Source organism: Parasteatoda tepidariorum, chromosome 6 (genome assembly GCF_043381705.1).
Source record: "Parasteatoda tepidariorum isolate YZ-2023 chromosome 6, CAS_Ptep_4.0, whole genome shotgun sequence".
NCBI classification, from domain to species: domain Eukaryota; kingdom Metazoa; phylum Arthropoda; class Arachnida; order Araneae; family Theridiidae; genus Parasteatoda; species Parasteatoda tepidariorum.
Window position 1 is genome coordinate 22,455,399 of NC_092209.1, and position 22,150 is coordinate 22,477,548.

Below are 22,150 nucleotides of genomic sequence, written 5' to 3' on the forward strand. Positions count from 1 at the left end.
AGATTAAAAGGTAACTCCAAACTGAATTCCATGGCAAATGAAAGATTTACATGTCAAATGAAAATGATTTCTGCTGATGAAATTAGTTTCAGCATGGCAAACTGACAAAAAATCGACAGGGTTCTCAAGGGTCTTAAACATTTTAAAAGTTGTTCTCTATTTCTTTGAGAAAATTTTAAAATAATAACAATATTACGACAGGAATAGAAAAAAAAAAAGGATTTTAAGATAGATACCTCTTTAAGGTTGTGATACTAATGAAAGTGAATTCGAAATTATTTTTTTAATTTTTGAATAATAATGTAAAGTGGCGGTCACAAATATTTCAAAAATTTCAATGTTTGTAGCAATTTTTTTTTATCATTAATTAAACTTTTTCCAAAACACGTGCGATCTTTGAATCGAGAAATTTATAACTCAGTTGGAGAAGATTTTTTGCCAGATAGTTGTCATTTTGTGAAATAAAACTTATGGAGTTTGTCCACGTTTTAGAAAAATTTATCAAATAAGTTGAAACAAAAACTGGAAATATTAATTTTATTTCAATTTTAGATAAAATCAGCTAATGCGAAAAAAGGTCAACAGTTTTAAAAGTGAGTTTTATAAATTCTTTAAAAATGTAAATTTAAACTGAATCACTAACAAATGGAGGTGATAGAAGTTCTTTAATTTATAACTCATTAACCCACCTTTTCCAAATTCAAAAAGCAACCTTAAAATTTTTTATAGTAATCAGTACAATTGTTGTTGGTATAATTATTGTTGGTTATTTATATGTTAAGCAAAACTTTTAAACCCCAATTTAAAAATGGCATTTTGAAATTTAGGGTAAAAAAATTTTTTTACACCAAATTAGTTTACTTAAGTGAAGATTTTTTTACTGAGTAAGTTAGTTACTTTAAAAAAATTAGTTTATTTACTAATTTTTACTCAGTTTTAGCTTACTTCAATTAGTTTACTTACACTTCATTATTAAGAATTAAAAGACTTAATCTAAGATAATTCGGCCAGAAATCAGCAAAAAGTGATTTAATTTAAAAAGTAAAATATTCTTTTATGTAAACGTTGTATTATGTTATTTTGTGAAAACTAATTTAAAAAATAAATACACCAAATAACAACAAAAAAAAATTATTTTGTTTTTATTTTTGCGTTCGGGAATAAAGCATTAAATACTTACATAATTTTCTGAAAATCTTTTGCCAATAGCTCTGCTAACAGAATATGATATTTTCTTCTTTAATTTATTTGAAGCGCTGGCAATACTTAAATCCTCCTGTAACACGTGACTATAGACTTCCAATCGGAACTCAAAATCATGAGATACATTATTGCTGCAAAAATAAAAACAAAACGTTTATTAACAAATAAATACATAAATATAAAAGATTGAATGCAATTTCTTAAGCACATAATGCATAATATTTATTTTAATTATCTTAATATTAAATAAAACTAAGAGAGACATAAAATATGAATGTAATGAAATGCAACCATAGATGTATAATAGGCTGTGTGACGTCCAAACAATTAGCCCTAGTTATTTTAGGCCTAGTCACAGTAGAATACTCAATTATTTTTATACCTACCCTTATACACTGGTGTCCACCCCTATTTTTATACACACTCCTCTATACACAATAGAGCGCGCTATTCCTCCCTTCCTATACAGAATACAAATACAAACCTATCCTATACAATTCCTATACAAATTTAAAATAAATAAATTTGTATAACAATTCCTATACAAATTTAAGTTGATGCTGTAGATTTAAGGATTGAATACTCTGGAGTTTGGTGTATTTACAAGTAATCGTGTTTATTTATTTATTTTGTTTACTTTTGCTCTTTGAGACATTTTACCATGAACAGAGGAATAAAATTTTTATGTTGATAATTTATCGAAAAGCTTTTACATGATGACTACAAACTAAAATACCCATTGAACGTCATTAGTTTCAAAAGATTAGTTGTGTTCTTGAAGTATATAAATATGTGTATTACATTCAAATATATTAAATTTTAAACAAAGTAAAATTGAAATATTTAAATCAAATTGTATTTACTTTAGGTGTTAAGGAAAAGAAGTAATTTTGCCTTTTTTGACACTCGGAATCAAATAATTTAACACATTTAAGCATGTTATAGAATTAAAGTTAAATAAGTAACAGAAGTCGTGACCCGAGGTGGCTCAGGGGATAGAGCACTAGCCTCTCAATTAGGTAACCTGGGTTCGAATCCCAGCGATGGCTGGTCAATACAAATTTCGCACCCGGCTGACACCGACCATAGTGCTGACGTAATGTATTATCAGTGGTAGGTTGATCATGGGTTATAATTCTCTTGCATTCAGGCTAACCGTGGAAAATTTTCGTCGTTTTCCTCTACTAGTAACGCAAATACGTGTTAGTTCCTTCAAAAAGTCGAAGGGAAATTTCTCCCAATGCTTAATCCAGCAGTTCCATTGTCGTTTGGATTTAGTTCAAAATTGCAAAGCTACGGAGTTAAATATTGATAATAGTAAATTAAAAATTGGATCAGCTGTCCAACGAAAGTTACATAATGCCATGAAATAAATTAGCTCTACCGTTAAATAAAGTGTAAACTCTTTAATGCATCTCTGTGAAAAAAATACTTCAATATGTTTTTAGATATGCTTCACACAAATACTCAAATAATTTTTGTGTAGTTAGGAGTGTTCTGCAAATTGTTGCCATTTACATTTTTCACGGAAGAGTTTTCCAATTAATAGTAAAACTAATGCTTTATTACTCGAGTCTCAGTTTAATAATTTTTCAAGTGAATTTTTTTAGTATTACACAAAAAACTAAACTCAGCGGCGCNAGGAACAGTTCATTCATCGAACCACTGAAGGGATGAAAGGCTGAGTCAACCTTGCCCAGCCCGAGGATTGAACCAGGGACCTGTGGCACTACAGCGCGAAGCGCTACCGCTCAGCCTCCGGGAGTCAGTATAACTGAAAAACAATTAAAATTTATGAGCGAAAACTTAATTTTAATTTGACAAATCTCGCACAATAATAATAAATCGCTGTAATTAAGCGTGCTTAGATTGTTACCTAACAATTCCTGGGGAGGGGGGAGTTGGCTAAAAATATTTATTTCTGTATAATGTTGACCGATTTCTAACCATTGTATGTACCGATTTTTATTCCCCCCCACTTCGGGAAACGCAAATGAGCCAATTATGGAATGACCAACCTGAGTTCAGGCAAGAGAAAAATCGGTGCTTTAATTCCATGAAACCCGAACTCATTTCGTCCAGTGCATAATAATATGCAATTTACAATTTTCTCAATAGATGGCGACGGAATTTTTGTAATTTTCAAGTTTTAAGGAATCCGAATGACACGGAATTGATGACAGTTGATGTAAACAATAATATTTTTGTATTAGTTTATTATATTTATCTTTAAAATTATGCCATTTGATTTATTTTGTTATAGTTTGAGAAAAATTACTCTACTTCATTAGCATTTCCCATACAGGTGAAAATATTGAATATAATAATTATTTTGTTTAATTTTTTTAAATAAACTATTTCAAACATTTTGATGATAATAACGAACAAAATTAAAGAGAAAAGTGTCTTCCCCTAATTTTGGCACAGTTTTCTCAAATATATTCCACTAGCAAGGAGTTAAAGGGAGGATATTTAATTTTCTGGATATTATATGTTTTAAAGGTAAAAGTAGAATCTCTAGCTGCACAAAAAAGGATGATTACTTACAAAAGTATTACATCTTCGAAAGCAATGTCAGTCATACTTCTGTCGACATTATTGATCATAGCCGTGTCTTGAACCTCAGTTCCTACTTTTAGCAAGCAGAAGACAGCAAAGCGACGATAATCACCTCGGTTTTTGAAGTGATCGCTGTCTTTCCAAATAAGAGGCATCCGTATGTCTGAAAAAGTAGTTCGAATTAAAACATTCTATAAAGCACTTTAACTTTAGAGAATAAGATATTTTATTCTAAAAAAAGCATTGAAAAACTGATAAAGTAATCCTTTCCGCAGCGTTCGAATTATACACAATAAAACGAAAAATTTAAACGACTTCTAAAAAAATAAGAACATTATATGGTTCATATATTTAACTTTTAAAATTTGTTTGAATTGATTGAAAAGTGGCACAAAGCGTTCAAATCTACTTATTTATTTTCCTTATAGGCAATTTTCCTATAAATTGAGTCTAAAAACAATTTTTCATAATCGCCCCAGTTGATTGTCCAATTATTTAAAGAGAAGCAAAGTCTAAACTTTAAGAATTTATTTTTTTAATTTATAAAATTGCAGGGATGCTAACTGCTCCGTTTACTGGAATAATTTTTATAAAGTGATAGCAAAATATATCGTAAAATTAGTTAGAGAAAAATAGTAACGCTTTGTTTTTAATAGAGTAACCAGCAGATAGACGTTGTAACGTTGCATTTTATATGATACTTATAATTTTTGATATTTAGTGGTGAAAAAATTACTTGGAATTAAAAATACTAAACTAAAAGTAACTTAAATTTCTCTACCACTGGAAAATACTATTTTACAAAGCGGAGCAATTTGGCATCCCTGAAATTGGATTTAAGATGAAAAAAATGAAACATTACAGATAGATACATTGAAAAAAAAAAGACTTTTAAAAAAATTGCATAGATTTCTCTTATTCTTGCATCGTTAAATTTCTGCAAAGAAAAAATTGTTGCTCTCTGCAAAAATAAAAGAAACGCAGAAAAATTGCCCCGTATTTTTACTAAAATTTTCCTTCTTGTAAAAGCGGAATAAATTGAGAATACCACAAAATATTTAAATGTGCAGACATGACGTTCTACCCCTTTCCCTTTTTCGAATAAGTCAGTAACAGCCACCCCATTGACTGCTGAACTCAAACTGTTTTTTTATTATAAAAATAAAATATTAATTTCTGAAGTATGGGATATGGGCCTTCTGCACGGCACAGGTGCCCAATTTTTGTAAATAAAGTAAAATTAACCCTTTCGCGCCGACTGTCACAAATTCGTGCCAGCATAAAACCGAATCAATCAGGGTAAAAAGATAAAACTGGTAATCAAAGTAATTCTTCAGCAGTTTATTTGTGGGAGGGGCTATGATTGTTTGATTTATTTAATTCACCATTACTTTGTTCAAAATAAAACTATTTAGTTATACTTTGAATTAACATTGATTATGTATATGATTAAACTATGAATAATTAAAGTAAAAGCAAAGTAAGTCTTTCAAATTAGCAACGACTACATTTAAGTTACCGTTTTTTATTTAATTACAACTTGATTCTGATTTTGTACGAATGCTTTTCTGAATCACCCGTCCCCAAGGGGTTAAAGTAAGTTTTCTAATAAGTGTTGCCAGTCTGGAATCACTCATTTCAAACCATTGAAAATATATAACCATTTACTTCAAAAATTCCACCGTTTTAAGCTACCACTAATTTTTAAAGAACTTAGAGATGAAGTCACAGGCAATCTCTGATCTCAGTGTCTTCCAACTTCGAATTGTCTAAAATTCTAATTGGCTGCCTAAAATGTTCAGTCAAAATTTGCTTTCTCAGAAAAGATTAAATCAAACCCCAAGAAAAAGGCATTTTTTTCTTCCAAATATTAATTTGTTACTCTCTCTTATTTATTTTTTCTACAAGTTATCTCGTTGCGTTCAATAAATCAAAAATTTTAATCACAATTTTCGTCAAGAAGATCCATAGGAAATGTGATTAACCATTACCTTTCTACAAAGCCTCGCACGCTTTTTTATAAGTAGTCAGCGCAAACTATTTAAAAAATGAACTAGTTGTGAGCATGAACCCAAATTATTTTTTAAAAGTAATTGAGAGAAATTTAACATATATATTTGAGAATTGAATTTGTAGTGGTTAACAAGCAAATTAGGCTAACCAATCCTATTAAAAAATTAAACAAATTTTTAGAAATATATTTTCTACCACTATCTTATTTTTACTAGATTTTGTATTAAATGCTTCTTTCATTATCGTTTTACCCTATTTTGTAAATATGTAATTAATTTATTTAATCAAGTCTTTTAATTCAATTACTTTGTTTATTTTATCGTGTTTACCTATCATCGTACTATTTCATCACCGACTAGCCTCAACTTATGTCTGGCCAATCAAATTATGCTCTCCATGCCGTACTTGTGCTAAGCACCTCCCCTTCCAAATTCCTTCCCTCCTACCCACCCCCAATATCTAATTTCAATTTCCGATGAATGGGTTAAGGCCGCTTCGCGGCTGTGCACCCAGGTTCTCGCTATTCATATCATATCATATCATCATATCATACTTCCACAGTGGTCTGATTGGACTATCCTCAAAAAGCCGTGAGGAGGCTTTCAGTCATAGGAGGCATTCTACAAAATATTTTTCAAAATAATAGAGAACTATGAACTTAAATTTGCCGATTTTCTGTTAGTTTTGCCAACTTTTTCAAAAGGCTCGACACGAAAAAACTGTAACAAAGTGAGGTTTGATAAAAGCCTTTGAGTTATTTAGAAGTAGGATGGAAGAAAACCCTATAAATCGAATTTATGAATAACATCATATATTAAAGCATAAATTACGCCACAATTTAATTCAATGATAATGTTCTAGCTTAAAGGGGCACAGAAGACATAATACAAAAGAGCATGTGCATACATATTCATGCGTAACCAAAGTACACGACAGAACAAAGCAGTGCATCTATTATATACATTTTTGAGTAAATCTCCTACCACTTTTTTTTCATAATAAAAGCATCTTTTTGCAAAGAATTTTCCGGTTATGTTAATTATCTTTTAAAATAATTTTTAAAAGTTTTTATGAAATTGCAAGAGTAGAAAAGGCTTACCAGATATAGCAACTTTTCCACGACAAGGGAGAGCTCTTATTTGAGACAATCTATAAAATAAAAATGCATTTTAAGTACTTTTGCATACATAATTGAGGAGTGGATATTAAAAAGGAATTAAATAACACAAAACTAAATAAATAAATAAAATTAAAAAAGAATAAAAAAGACGAGTTTCTGCATTGATAATTTTTTTTCTTTTTGTACATAGAAGATGAATAAAAAACACATTTATATGCACAAAACTAGAAAGCGTAAAAATAATTACATTGATTTTTTTTCTTCTTATCAACACATTAAAATATACATTGAAAAAAATTTCAGAATCCTCATTATTTGCTTTTTGCGAGTCATCGCATCAGAGGAATGATTACTCAAACGCGCGATTCAAATTTTTGCATGTCGTAAAAACATCGAGAAAAATTATAGCAATAACGGCCAATAAAACAATCAAACATATGGATTTACGATGGAGTCGACACAAATCGAGCTCATTAAATGCACGATTACTCAAACGCGCTATTCAAATTTTCGCGTGTCGTAAAAACATTGAAAAAATCCTAGCAATAATGGCCAATAAAACAATTAAACACCACATGGATTTACGATGGAGTCGACACAAATCGAGCTCATTAAATGCACGATTTCTCAAACGAGCGATTCAAATTTTAACGTGTCGTAAAAACATCGAGAAAATTTGTAGAAATAGTGGTTAATAAAACAACGATGGTATCGACACAAATCAAGCGCACGATTACTTATTTGTACGAATAAATTTTAGTAATATCGCAAATGTTCGAGGTTAATTTTGCACGAGTAATCAAACTTAGCGCGTCGTTATGAATTCGGAATTTAAAAAACCATGAAAAAATCAATTGCATTAACTGCAACAGAAAAAAGGTTGTAAAAACGGATTTATGATGTTATCGNATGAAAATTATGATTGAAAACTGGGCAGCGAATACTGAAAGGTTGAGAAACGCTGAATTATGCCACACTTTAACTCAATGACAATGTTCTAGCTTAAAGAGGCACAGAAGACACAAAAGAGCATGTGCTTGCACATTGAAGCTTGAAACGAAAGTATACGATAGAACAAAGCAGTACATCTGTTATATATATTTTTGAGTAAATCTCCTACCACTTTTTTTTTCTTAATAAAAGCAGGTTTTTGCATCTTTTTGTAAAGAGTTTGACCTAATATACATGAATGTATTTTTTAAAATAATTTTTAAGAGTTTTTATGGAATTGCAAAGAGTAAAAAAGGCTTACCAGATATAGCAACTTTTCCACGGCAAGGGAGAGCTCTTATTTGAGACAATCTATGAAATAAAAATGCATTTTAAGTACTTTTGCATACATAATTGAGGAGTGGATATTAAAAAGGAATTAAATAACAAAAAACTAAATAAATAAATAAAATTTTAAAAAAAATAAAGAAGACGAGTTTCTGCATTGACAATTTTTTTCTTTTTGTACATAGAAGAAGAATAAAAAACATATTTTTATGCACAAAAGTAGAAAGGACAAAAATAATTACATTTATTTTTTTCTTCTTATCAACACATTAAAATATACATTGAAAAAAATTTCCGAATCCTCATTATTTGCTTTTTGCGAGTCATCGCATCAAAGGAATGATTACTCAAACGTGCGATTCAAATTTTTGCATGTCGTAAAAACATCGAGAAAATTTATAGAATTAATGGCCTATAAAACAATTAAACACCACATGGATTTACGATGGAGTCGACACAAATCAAGCTCATCAAATGCACGATCACTCAAACGCGCGATTCAAATTTTTGCGTGTCGTAAAAACATTGAGAAAATTAGTAGCAATAATGGCCAATAAAACAATTCAACACCACATTGATTTACGATGGAGTCGACACAAATCAAGCTCATCAAATGCACGATCATCTAAACGCGCGATTCAAATTTTTGCGTGTCGTAAAAACATTGAGAAAATTTGTAGAAATAGTGGTTAATAAAACAACGATGGTATCGACACAAATCAAGCGCATTGATTACTTAAATTTGCGAATAAATTTTAGTAATATCGCAGATGTTCGAGGGTAATTTTGCACGAGTAATCAAACTTTTCGCGTCGCAATGAATTCAGAATTTAAAAAACCATGAGAAAATCAATTGCATTGACTGCAACAGAAAAAAGGCTGTAAAAACGGATTTATGATGTCATCGAGCTCATAGAAAAATGATTACTGAAATGAGCGATTCGAAATTTCCATGCCTTACCACATATAAAAAATTAATTTTATCTACTAGTAGCCAAATAAAAAAGTGGGTAAATCACATAATCACAGTTTATATCACTTTGATTAAATAATTTTTCTGTTACGATCGGAATATGAAACGAAATTGCTACTCATTATAATATATGCTTAAAAAAGTTAGAAAAGACACAATTTTTTCTAACCAACAGTCTTTTAAATGTTTGTCATTTCGGAAATACATTTTAGATTATCATTTTTTTATATTGTTGTGTTTTCCTCAGCAGTTCGAGCTAAAGTTCGGAATTTTTTTTTTCAGTCTCGTGCTGTGAAAGTTAGATTTTTCTCCAATTTGTGTAAAAAAAAAAAAAAAAAAAAAAAAAAAAAAAAAAAAAAAANAAAAAAAAAAAAATAGGAAAAGAACTTAGGAAAAATAAGGAAGAGAATGTGCTGTTAAGGGTGGAATAAATGCCTCGTTAACGAGATTATGCGTAAGTAACAAAATTTAAATTTTAGATGAGCGGAACTTAAAGAAAATTTTATCGGAAAATAAGTTATTGATTTGCCGAAATCCAATAAACAGTGGTCTTGAAATTCCCGGAATTCCGCGAATTAGCAGAAGAATCACATTCCTGCAATCATAAAAATCAAGGCCGGGTGATTACTATTAATGCTCGGACATGGGCTTGATTTCCATTTGAAAGTGAATAATCTGTGGAATTCTAACGGTTGGAGAAAATTTAAATCGATTCTGGAAAGAATTTTTTTACTGTATGACACAGAAATATAAACTGCTCCGGATTCGAAATTTTTTTCTGCAAAAAACGTTCGCGAACTACAAGCTAAAATGGGCAGCTTTTCGATTATTTTCGACAACTTTTTAAAGGCTCAACACAGCATAACTGTAACACAGAGGCGTATCACAAAAGCCTTTGAATTATTTGGAACTAGTGATGAGTAATGAACTTATAAATCGAATTTTCTAAACCAAAATTCATACAAAATCCTACCACTTGGAAATATTTATTTGCTGCCCGGAGTATCACTTAATGCAAGAAATTTTGATCAGTTTAATATATATGCTATAAATGTTAAAAAAACAACAACTTGGTAGATACAGAAATTTTATTTCTTTCGAATAAAAATGTTAAAATAAAATGTCTTTTGCACCGTTTTTCCTCTTTCTAGTCTTGGCTTTCAGACCTGGATCTGAGTCATAGGATGAGGGGATTGATAATGTATCGATCGCCATAATTACCGCAGTTCTTATAAAATCACCGTCGATTTTGTAACTTTCCTGCTGAAAATCACGAACATCTAATGTCTTACTCAAATAGTTCCAGACATTAAACCTCCATAGGAATTGTAAATTATTCTTTGTCTTAACTTTTTTTAAAATTTTTTTTTATATTTACTTTAGGCTCCTTTTAATTAACATAAAAAATAGTAAGCTCTTTTGAGCAAACATTTTATAACTTCTACAAATATTTTTAAAACATTTGCATCGATTCTCCAAATTTAATGAAATCTGTTGTCTATTAAAATTGTTTGGACGTAATTTACTTTTATTTTCATGGAAATGGAAAACTTGTATAAATAAAGAAAAAAAATAATAAACATTGCTACCACATTTATTTTTAAACGTTTGTTAATATAAAAATAATGACCTAATAATCTTATTTAATATTAATAGAATTATTTTTATTGATATCATAGCACATAGCTAACACATAAATAATGTAGTTGCTATGATCTTCATAAATTGAAAATGCCAAACAAATTTGCTTGTTTCAGCGAGGTATTCGCCAATGAAAAAATTAACATTCTTAGAAAGGTTGAACCTGCTGAATGAATTAATTTACCCCTTGTATTATTTCTTTGTAAATCATGTTCATCATAAAACGAAAGAAGTATATCAACACATTCATCTGAAACTAATTTTATCATAAAGGTCCTTTTTCATCTCTGTATGACAGGCTAAAAACTATTCATATCAGGACTGTTTGTATCCCCAGAAAGAGAAAAAACTGGTAGTAAAACTATTTCATTTCTTAATTTTCTTAAACGGTTAAGTGAAAACTTTTATTGTTTTTAATTATCAACTATCCGTCACTATTTACTTTTCACAGATTAGAAACAGTCCTTTATAGACTTATTACTAGTATGTTGAGTTGCATACAAGCAATAAGAACTCAAATGGTATCCAACGCTAGAAAATAAAAATTTGTCAACGCATAACTGTGCCACCTTTTTTTTTCAAAAATGTCCTTTAGAAGTTATACTTCTTATGCGACTTCAACAAGGTTGCGCTAAACGTTTAACGCTACATTTTTATTGGCCGGGAAATCACGTGGTAGGATCCAGTTTTCCCTCATTCATTTCCATATTGTTTTGGTTCTCACTAGCATAAAAATAATAAAAGTCATAAAAGTATTGTTTTTCTATAAATATTTTTTTAGTTTGTTTTGATACACATATAATTTAATAGGGTAGTATTTTTTATTTTCAAATTTAGTGGATAACAATTGTAAAAAATGAGTGAAAACAATCCCACGGACAATGTGACGGATTTAAGGTTATATCAAGGTACGTCTCTTGTGCATATCAATTGATTGTTAGGTTTTCTCTTTTGAAATTACATTATGACGCATTCACATACATTATTAATACAAATACATTTTCCAGGGCGAGACGATGAGGCAACCACAAGCACTTCCACTGGTTCAAGAGGTGCACGAGGGAAAAATGCTCAATTATTACCGTTATTACAGAGCACGGAAGCAAACGGAGCAGGAAAAAGAGTCGTTGAATAGAACTAGTGATCCTTCTACGACTGCTGATTCTTCTACAATTAACGTCGCAGGTTACGAAGTTTAACTTCTTCCACGCGGAGGGACTCCACGCACTATTTTTTTTATCTCATGTCTAAAAACTTTTCCTATCAGGGCTGTTTGTAACCCCAGAAAGAGAAAAAACTGGTAGTAAAACTATTTAATTTCTAAATTTTTCTTAAACGGGTTGAGTTGCATGCTAGCAATAAGTCTCGGATTTCAAAGCTATTTCTCTTCTCAAAATTAAAAATAGAAATAAATTAGTTTTGTTTCCTTTTTTTTAGTTTAACAAAGTGTACAAGTACTTGACAAGGATTACACAAGGAGTCGATCTTAGCTAATTCAGGTATGGGAAATTCAAATCTGAAGTTAGTTTTGTTCGGAAAAATGATGTTTTCATTTAGTTTATTTTTGTCAGAATGTAAAAGTTTAAAGAAAACGCATAATTTTTTTTACATCTACCTATGCACTTGTCGGATTCCTCGACAATAACACTTAAAACAAAAAAATATATGAACTTAAGGTATCGCATCATAAACTGAAATGTATTATTGCATTCTTCCCACGTAGGTGAGAAGTGAGTACACTTAGTATTCACTCAAATTAAAAAAAAATATATCCTGGTTAGAAATATATTATTGAGTTGCATGAAAACTATTGCTTGTAGAGAGAAACTGATGGCCCACTTGAAATCAGCGATGCGAATTTATCTTAGTCCGTTCAAAAATCTCACGCAAAAGAAAAAAAAAACGAAAAAAAGTGCTCTCTAGTGCTATCCATACAAAATATGAGAGATCGAGGCTTTTTATACTATGATTATATTTACAATTGAACAGTTTTCATCTGGCAAGTGTTTTGTTTCTTAACACGTTGAATGGCATGGGGGTCACCGGTGATCGGTACTGAGTTTGTTCGTAGTGCCACGGGGGTCACCGGTGACTGGCGAAGCCAAGATCATTCGAAACACATAATTCGAATAAACTTTTAATTCTCTTACATTATTATCGTTACTTAAATGGTTTGAAGAAATTAATGCAATATAGAAAACACAAAAATAGTTTTATATACACAGAGATGCCAATGTGCTCCGGACTGTGAATAAATATTTTCAAGTGGTAGTTTATTTATTGCGATTCTTGGTTTAAAAAATTCAATTTAGTGGATTTTTTTCCATAACTATTTCGAAACAATTCGTAGGTTTATATAATTCACCACTTTATTCTAATATGGCAAATATATACCTTTTAAAAAACTAGCAAAATCTGTCTAATATTTGTAAATTTAATTGGAAGTTATTTACAGTAAGCGAGACGAGCAAGCCATATAAAATTAGCGTGGCATTCTTCTGTCAGAATGTATATCTATTTCGTTGAAAGCTTGAGCTATGGTTTTTGTTAAAAAACAGAGTGAAGTACACATTCCATAGATAAATGTAGGTTGAGAAAACAATACAGTGCATGCATTCCATCTATAGATGTTGTTAAAAACGGTACGCTGCATACATTACACTTATAGATCGTAAAAAAATCAGTGCTATGCATACAATACATATACTGCTGAACAAAACTGTACATCAGCATCACATGTTTTCAACATCTCTTTAAAGAAAATGTTTGAGTGACACAATACAAGTGAAATATTACTATTAAATTAAAACTCAGCCCGATGATTAATTCCACAAATAGATATCGTTAAAAACAATGAGATGAGTACATTATGCAGAGATGATGTTTAAAAACATTGTGACGCATGTACTCGCATTGCGTATATAGTTCAACTATGAACATCAACTAAGTTGCTGTTCATGAAAAGTGCGATGCATACATTACTCAAATGGATGTTAATTTAGTGTGATGCATACGTTACATACATAGATGTTTAAAAAGCAGCATGCTGCGAACATAAAACATACATATATAGTTAAAAGCAGTGAGCTGCATAACTCATACATATTGATGTTGTTTAAAAAGCAGTGCGAAACGTACATAAAATATGCATATTTTGCCAGTGCAATGCATACATTACCTATACAGATGTTATTAAAAGGCTTGGAATGTATTGATAAAGCATGTAAAACTCTGTGAGATGCATACATAACATATCTAGATATTGTTTTAAGAAATCAGGATGATGCGTACATAAAACATATAGATATTGTGAAAATACAGTCTGCAGCATACGTTACTCATATATGTTCTCATATATACTCTCATATGTAAATGTTGGTAAAAGGCCGTGTGATTCATACATTAAACATATAGAGATGTTAAAGATTAAAGGGATGCATACATTATCATCATTGCAAATAAAAATTGTATTTCACAATCATATATTTTCGCATATTTTTTTAATTTTTAATTCTTGGAATTACGTGTTTTTTTCCGAAAAAAAAAAGTTCTCTAGAATATCTTATCTAGTTCAGTCAGAATTTTTCAGAGAATGTTCATAAATATTTTATTATCATAGCAGATTTCGAAAAAAATTACATTAACATTCAAGAGATTGTATTGACAGGGAATTATGCTTAAAAAAATTTAAAGACATGACACGTAATTGTCAGCATAGAAAACGTATATGAATTGAGAGATTTAGAAAAAGATAGGGCAGAGAATTTTATTTATATAACTATAGTTAATTTGCAATTTTAAATTAAACATCACAAGACAAATTAAACAAAATGTAACTTACTTGCTATTCTGTTTAAGAGATTTCCGTCTCTGTAGCTCAAACATATAGGAATTTATCCTTTCGTTGGATGTAAGAAGAGATTTTATTGCCTCCAATGACTGAAGTTGGTAACGGCAGGCAGCAAGTAGTTTATTTGTACCTTCCTGCATTTTGATTTCAAGGTCAATTTTTTGTTCCAAGTCATATTCCTGCACGAGATTAAAAAATAATTAAAAAAAGGAAATTCAAACATGCATTTTTAAAGAAAACTTAAGAAATAGAAAAATTAAGTTCAAGAACGTAGATGCAATTAAGGTATATACGAACGCCATAGGAAACAAATTATAGAATATGATTTTTAACAAATGGTTTATATAGAAACGAATATTATACAACGCTACGAATGTTTTAAATCGCTGTGGATACAAGAATAAGCTCACTTGTAAACAAGCTACTGCAGAAATAACACTGCGTGTGCCATAATTTACATAAACATGATAATATGACTCAAAAGCTCAACACATATTGAGCTCAACACAAGCGACATTAGGTACACAAGATAATGAAATGAAACAGTGATGCAAATTGTGTAGTTGAAAAATTAAATATAAGAAAGTAGATGCAATTAAAATATATATGATTGGCTAGAAAACAAATTATAGAATATGATTTCTTGCAAATAGTTAAGAGATAGGAGGTTAATTTCAAACATTAAGATATATTTCTTAATCAACACGAATAATATACAACTCTTCGATTATCTTAAATCAGTGTTTCCCAAACTTATGACTTTTGTGTACCCTTTCTAAATTTTTCGTAACGCTGTGTACCACTAGTAAAAAAATGAGTGTATTTTTTACTATCAAAAATTTTTACAGAAGTTAAAAATCACAACTAGCTGTTGACACTACTAATTATTAACTGTTAACTCTGCAAAAAATAGCCAATAGAAAAATACGTAATCGTAAATTTTTATGGTTAGCTTCGTTTTTAAATAAAATTTTCGTTTGCTACCGCATAAAAACGCGTACCCCAACTAAACCGTTCCAGTACCCCTGGGGGTACGCGTACCACACTTTGGGAAACACTGTCTTATATCGTTAGAAATGACTTACATTGTTACGGATACCATACACCGGATGTAGTAAATACCTCGATTTTAGGAACGAACTTATTTGTAAACAATCTATTGAAGAATTAAACATTTTGTGCCATAATTTACGTAAACATGATAATATGAGCCAGAAGCGAATATATTGTGCTTAACACATATGACATTACAAGATAATGAAATGTAGCAGTGATACAAAATTTTTTTTTAAAAAATGGGGGATCATAGGGCTGTCTCGAATTCGAAGAACCAGGGCAAGAGGGTACATAACGATTCGCTGAGGTGCCTGAATTTATATCCGATAACCACATTGGGTGCTTTCAAAACGCATTAACGATTAAAGAGAAAAGAAAAAAAAAGCACGAGAAAAACAACTTTCGCTTTCTAAACTTTTAATCCCTAATCAGATCATTATTTTACATCAAGCTAATGAAAAACAAAATAAATACAAACAATTTAGATTAAAAAGCATTTAAAGTTACCGTCATTCGCAGTAAATCCAAGTAATCCATTTTGGACAGGTTGGTTCAATCTCGCGGAAATAATTCGAATGTCTGAAATTCCAACTTTCTTTTCGCCGAATATTTTCTCCTCATATTCAGTCCAGTGCTCCAAATTTTCTATCGGCTGTATCTATTGTTCTTGTTTAAAGTAAAAGGGGGAAAAAAAGATGCACTTTCACGCTACGTCAACCAAGCCATAAAGTTAAATGGCGTTTTTGGTTTGTGACAGAACGACAACTTGCCCAGTAAGGCCTGTCCGTGGCCTTCGTGTGTGTTCAGGGTCGCAGGAGAAATCCCTGTTTTTGTCACTAGTGTCACGGCATTCAGCAATTAATATTCAGAGGAGCATCTTCTTAGAGATAAGTTAGAGGAAGAAGAATTTCCGTGAGGTTCTATTTTGCCTTATCTTCTCCCTAAGATGGCCTAATTTTTTTTATTTGTTTGAAGGACGATTTTCCGATGTGGTTTCGCAGGGTGCAAAGAAATGGCACTTGAAGCAAACTTTTATTTTATAAATCGCGGTCTTGAAAACATTAAAACTAATGAAGTTTACTTTTCTAGTCCTTGGTCTTTTAATTATGTAACAATATTTCATGAATGATTTTTACGCTTTGAAAACATTCAAACGCTCAAAACAAGATCAATATTTATTGAAAGGAAATGAATAATAGAAACTATTGATTAAGATTAGAAGTCATTATTTTCTCTTCAAATTTTAGATCTTATGTTCAATGAAAATTTATATAGAGGACAAATTCTAACTATTTTAAGGCGTTAATAACATAGGAGTTGAAAATTTGTATACAAAATCGGGTTTTAGAAGAAAAATTACAGTTACCAAATTTTAGCTTTTGGAGGAAGATTTTTCCAAACGGAATTAAAATGGCAAATAACCTCTTCCTGCGAAGTGGACGAATATGCTTTTCTTGCCTTGATCTAAGATATTTCGTGGGGAAAAAGGTAGATAAATTGAACTTAAAAGGATATACATACCTGCCAACTTTCACTCTTTCCGAGAATGGATTTTCAGAGTGGTTGTAAAACAATAAACGAAAAACAATCTAACTCAAAAAATATTAATATTTTGATCACGTTGGAATTCGCTTGGGCTAGGATTGATATATTTATTGTAATTATTTATATGTAGTCGTGATCAAACTCATTTATAATTATCATTATAATTCAGAAAGTTAATTGGAATAACTACCTATAATATATTGGAATAATTTAAAATGGTATTGCTACCATTTTAAATATGAAAATAAAATCTTCCGGAAGGGTTGGCAGGTATGTAATGGTGCATCTTGTATGACTTTAGATAAAATAGATTATGCATATTTTTAACATAATGTGGTAAATACGAAGATATTTTTCATTTGAATTAATTTTATAGGATATAAGATTAATTTAGCAGTAAAAAATGTCCCCAAAATCAGAACATTTGAACCTAATTCGTTTACAAGATTAATCTTCATAAACCTAAATAATCTTATGTTTTTACCAGTTAATTATATATTAAAAGTTTTAATGAAATTTATGTTTTTATTTATTTTTTGGAGGTTTAATATTTTTAAAAAATATTTATGATGTGATAAAAACTAGTGCTTAACTTATTTCAGTTTGGCATTTATTTGGGATTTGGACATTTAACTAGGTAAATGAGGACCTTTTCTTGTCCATCATGAATGAAAGCAGTGATAATTGCGACGTATACGTTAGATAGCAAATGATGTCAATAAAAATACATATAATACATGCGACAACAAAGGGAATCTTGGTGCAAAATATCAAAAATTTGCATAATTGAGAGATAGTATAAGGAGAAAGTAGGAAAAAAATACCACAGTGAGTGATTAGCATAGAATATTTAAAGTGGGTGATTAACAAAGTAATTGGTAAATTTATAAACAATAAAGTGATAATACAAATACGACAATTTAACATTTATGTGTTGCAGACAAAATTGTTATGTTGAAAAGTCAAATGGAAGACGGTATTTATTTAGATTTATATGGTACAACCCACACTTGCAGGGTAGTGGGTTCAATTAAGACTTATTAAATATTGTCCATTAGGAGGATGGTTACCACAATTCAGAGAAAGCACATTCAGAGCAGCGGCAGCACATCCAGGGTTACTGCGGGATTCTAGGCCACAGGTCGTTTTTTTTGGGTGATACCGCTTGGCCAGTAGGCCCCCATTTATTTGGAATTCGTATAAATCAAAATATATAAATAGCACACTGGTTGTTGTATCCTATTAAAAATGTAAAGCCTACGATCTTAAAAAATTGAAAAGTGGTAGGTACTTTTGTAATTTTAAAACATACATTGAGCAGCCTACCCAATTCTGAATTTATAAATATTAATGTTCAACTCCGTAGCCTTATAATTTTGAACCCAACCCAAAAGACAGGGGAATGCCTGGATCAAGCATTAGGACAAATTAGCCTTTGTGATGAGCCAATTAGGGAATTTAACCACATTTGCGTTCAAGGAGATAAAAACCAGGAAAACCTCCCATGGTTAGCTTGACGACAGTAGGATTCTAACCCATGATCCGTCTACCACTGAGGATTATTTACATCAGCACGGTGCGAGCCGGGAACAGAATTCGTATCAACAGCTACCACTAGGATTTTAACATGGGCGACCTTATTGGAACGCAAACTATATGACTCTATCTCCTGAGCAACCTAAGTAGATACGCTAAAAGAAATAGGAATAATCTAATGAATTTGTATTGAGCAACAAATATTTGCAATCGCAGATAGAAATGTCTAGACGTGAAAAAAGACGAACTAAATTCCTAAAATAAAATCAAACCCTATAACATTTTCATCAATATTATAAATTATTTGTGCCTATTTTTTTATTTCTAGAAAGCAGCAACCCTGTAAAGCCATATTATAATTAAAATTTTAATGGCTTAATTATAAATATAATAAGGATTTCTGATTTTTAAGATCAATGTATTAATAATTTTAGTTGTGAATTTCCCGTTTTAAAACTGTCAAAGGTGATAGTTTTTATTAAAGAGCAAAAATTAAAACCTAGTTGAAATGATCAAATTAATAACGAAATAGAAGTCTTAAACTAAATGTCTTAAAACGGTCGCCCTTGACCCGATAATTTAAGATTCAAGAATATAAACTATAAAAGCCGAATTGGCTTTTCAGTCAGATTAAGATCAATTCAACGGAATTTAAGAAAATCAAATGTAAAAGATAAGGAGGAAATACCATTTTTTTCTAATCATGAATATTTCATATTTTTTTAAGTAAAATACATTTTTTTTAAATGTAACTTTATAATACTCTGCACCCTTTCTACATGTACAAATTAAATTACATAAATAATCTTTATGTTCAGTTATGAAGTGGTTATCAGGAAAATAATATTTATTAAGCTCATAATAAATCAAGTTTAAAACTAAAGCATTAGAAATGAAGCAGACAATAAACGCAACTTTAAAAAAAAAAAAAAAACGAAATAAATATAAAAACGAAAATGCTTATGTCGAGACGCAAGTTTCACATATTGACAAATTTACTGAGCTTCTATCAATCAGTATTAAATTCGCCTTAATTTGGAATCGGTTTGCTAGCTATATTTAATTTCAAGGTCAGAGAGAATTAAAATCTAGTCAGATGTAAGGTTATTTCCCCCATTTTTTTCAACGAACAAAATTGCCAAATTGCGCTTAAAAACTTTCTATTCATTCACTAATATACGGTAGGTGTAGACATTCGTAGTAAACCGATATAAGTTATATTTCTTCGTAATTAATTTTTTCCTTTTTACATATATTAATTTAATAACCTTGTTATGTTTTTGAGATAGAAACATTAATTCGTTAATTTACCACCAGGGGGCACCTCAGGAACTCTTATTAAGTAGTAAATAGCAGCTTTGCTGTATCGAAGACACCACTTATATAAGACACTCGGAAGACAAGTTTAGAGGCTGAGAGATAAAATTTGGTTCACTTTTAGAGGTTCAAATCCGCCCGAAACCAAAAATCAATCGGAGTTTTTTTTTGGTACAACCTGAACATAAAAAAAAGAAACTTTAAGCTTTAAAATCTATAAATATGTCAGATTAAGGTCCAAATTTTAAGATGTAAAGAAATATTTTTAAAAACCTAATTCAGGATACTAATTCAGGACTTTTAAATTATTTATACTGTAATAAATAAAACAGATTTTTCATAAAACAGAACAGATATCTGTTTAATATAAAGGAGGTAAAACAGCACGTGCACTCGTATATAAAAATTTTGATATTTTGCCAGGCACGTGTGCTAAATTACAATCCAAATACATTTAACAACTCGCTCTATTTTTGGAGATTTTCCTCTTGGCTGTAGTTGGTTTAATTACAATGCAAGATTTTTATTTCTTTTAAAATTTATTATCCAAACTAAATAAAAGTTAAGAATTTGTTTTTTTTTTTTTTTTAAATTTAAAGGCATATCAAACAGAAGAGTCGGTCGTTGAAAGCGGCTGGATAGGGAAATTGGGGGCCCTGACTGGTATACACTATAGTGCGGCTGATATAGGGATGTCAACTGCTCTAGCTTTTCTCAAAAGTTTCAATAAATTGGTAGCGAATAGTAAAACTTGTAGAATAAGGATAACTGCACTCACAAAGTGTCTACACGACATAATAAATTGCAATAAATTTGCATTTCACATGATACCTTGAATACTTCATGAAAAAATTACTTAACACGTTCACGCCGGGAAAAGTGAAAATACTGGTACGGGAAAAGAGAAAATACTGGTAGAAGAACTATTTCAATATTAGATAATATTCGGGAGGAGTTAATCTATTCTTAACAATAACAATTCACTGTAAGGAAATTTATCACGGCGAAGAAGCAATTCAATATAAAAATTGCATCCGTTAAAAACAATTGGTAGTTATGGATTTTTATTATTCCCGGAAAAAAACTAAAAAATGAAATTTATTGTTACCAGTTTTTACTCTGGTGCGCTGCCAAGATGAGACAATCCAGCGTGACCCACCGGTTGGTCACCCCGTCGTGAACGCGTTAGAATTGAGAATACTAAACTAAAAATAACTTAAATTTCGTAACCACTAGAAAATATTTTTTTCACAAAGCGAAGCAAATTGGCATTTGTACCGATACAGGAATGCCAACTGCTGCGCTTTCTGCAAAAGTTTTAATCAATTGGTAAAGAATTAAACAGTAAAACTTGTAATATAAGGATAATTACACTTAAATTTTAAGATTATCATCTCAAAATAACTGCAATAAAGTTGCATTTTATATAAGACTTTGAATTTTCGATTCGTAGTGGTAGAAAAATTACTCAAAATAAAAAATAATAAACTTCAAAAAAAAAAAAAAAAAACTTACATTTCTTAACCACTAGAAAATATTTTTTTACAAAGTGGTGTAAGTTGGCAACACCGCTTTTATGCACTTGGTAACCCCTCAAGCGCCGAAACTCTCGTTCTCCCTCGGATACCTTTTCCAAGATGATAAGCACTGGTAGACTAATTACTTCAATTTTTGAATTTATTTCGGTGAACAAAGACGTTCATGTTCGCCAAAATGTATTACATATATTAATAGTGGTATTTTGACCCGAAATTATGCATTAGCAATATAATACAAGCTTAGCTTAAGCACTTATTCTTCACCACTTTCTTTCCAAAAAAAGAGGTACTTTTTATATGACTGGAAAGTGTTGTGCAAATGCAGTGTCAACAAAGAATGGGTTAATGGTTCCCAAAAAATTTTACTGAATGACACTCATTATCTTCTCTCTTAAATGTGTATATTAAATCTTTTCATTAGCTCTGACATATCTATCTTTGAAATCTAACTGATTAAACTTAAAAAAAAAAAAAAGAACTAACTGGAGGAAACGGAAAGTGATAAAGTGAAAAACACGTAA

General features: G+C 30.4%; 1 protein-coding gene across 6 annotated transcripts in view; it reads right to left on the reverse strand.

Annotated features, from left to right (window-relative positions):
• LOC107441602 (rhotekin-2) overlaps nucleotides 1–22,150 on the reverse strand; it is a 98,767-nt gene that overhangs the window by 16,054 nt on the left and 60,563 nt on the right. For 2 of the 6 annotated variants that reach the window (XM_071182088.1, XM_016054929.4), the window contains exons 2-5: nucleotides 14,629–14,816; nucleotides 6,875–6,924; nucleotides 3,751–3,925; nucleotides 1,181–1,334 (exon numbers count right to left, since the gene is read on the reverse strand). In XM_071182088.1, the coding sequence (XP_071038189.1) occupies nucleotides 1,181–1,334; nucleotides 3,751–3,925; nucleotides 6,875–6,924; nucleotides 14,629–14,816 (567 nt within the window). Of the gene's footprint in view, nucleotides 1–1,180; nucleotides 1,335–3,750; nucleotides 3,926–6,874; nucleotides 6,925–8,147; nucleotides 8,198–14,628; nucleotides 14,817–16,200; nucleotides 16,551–22,150 lie in introns of those variants that run through there. The other 4 variants (XM_043053539.2, XM_043053538.2, XM_071182089.1 and 1 more) reach the window with 3 other exon arrangements.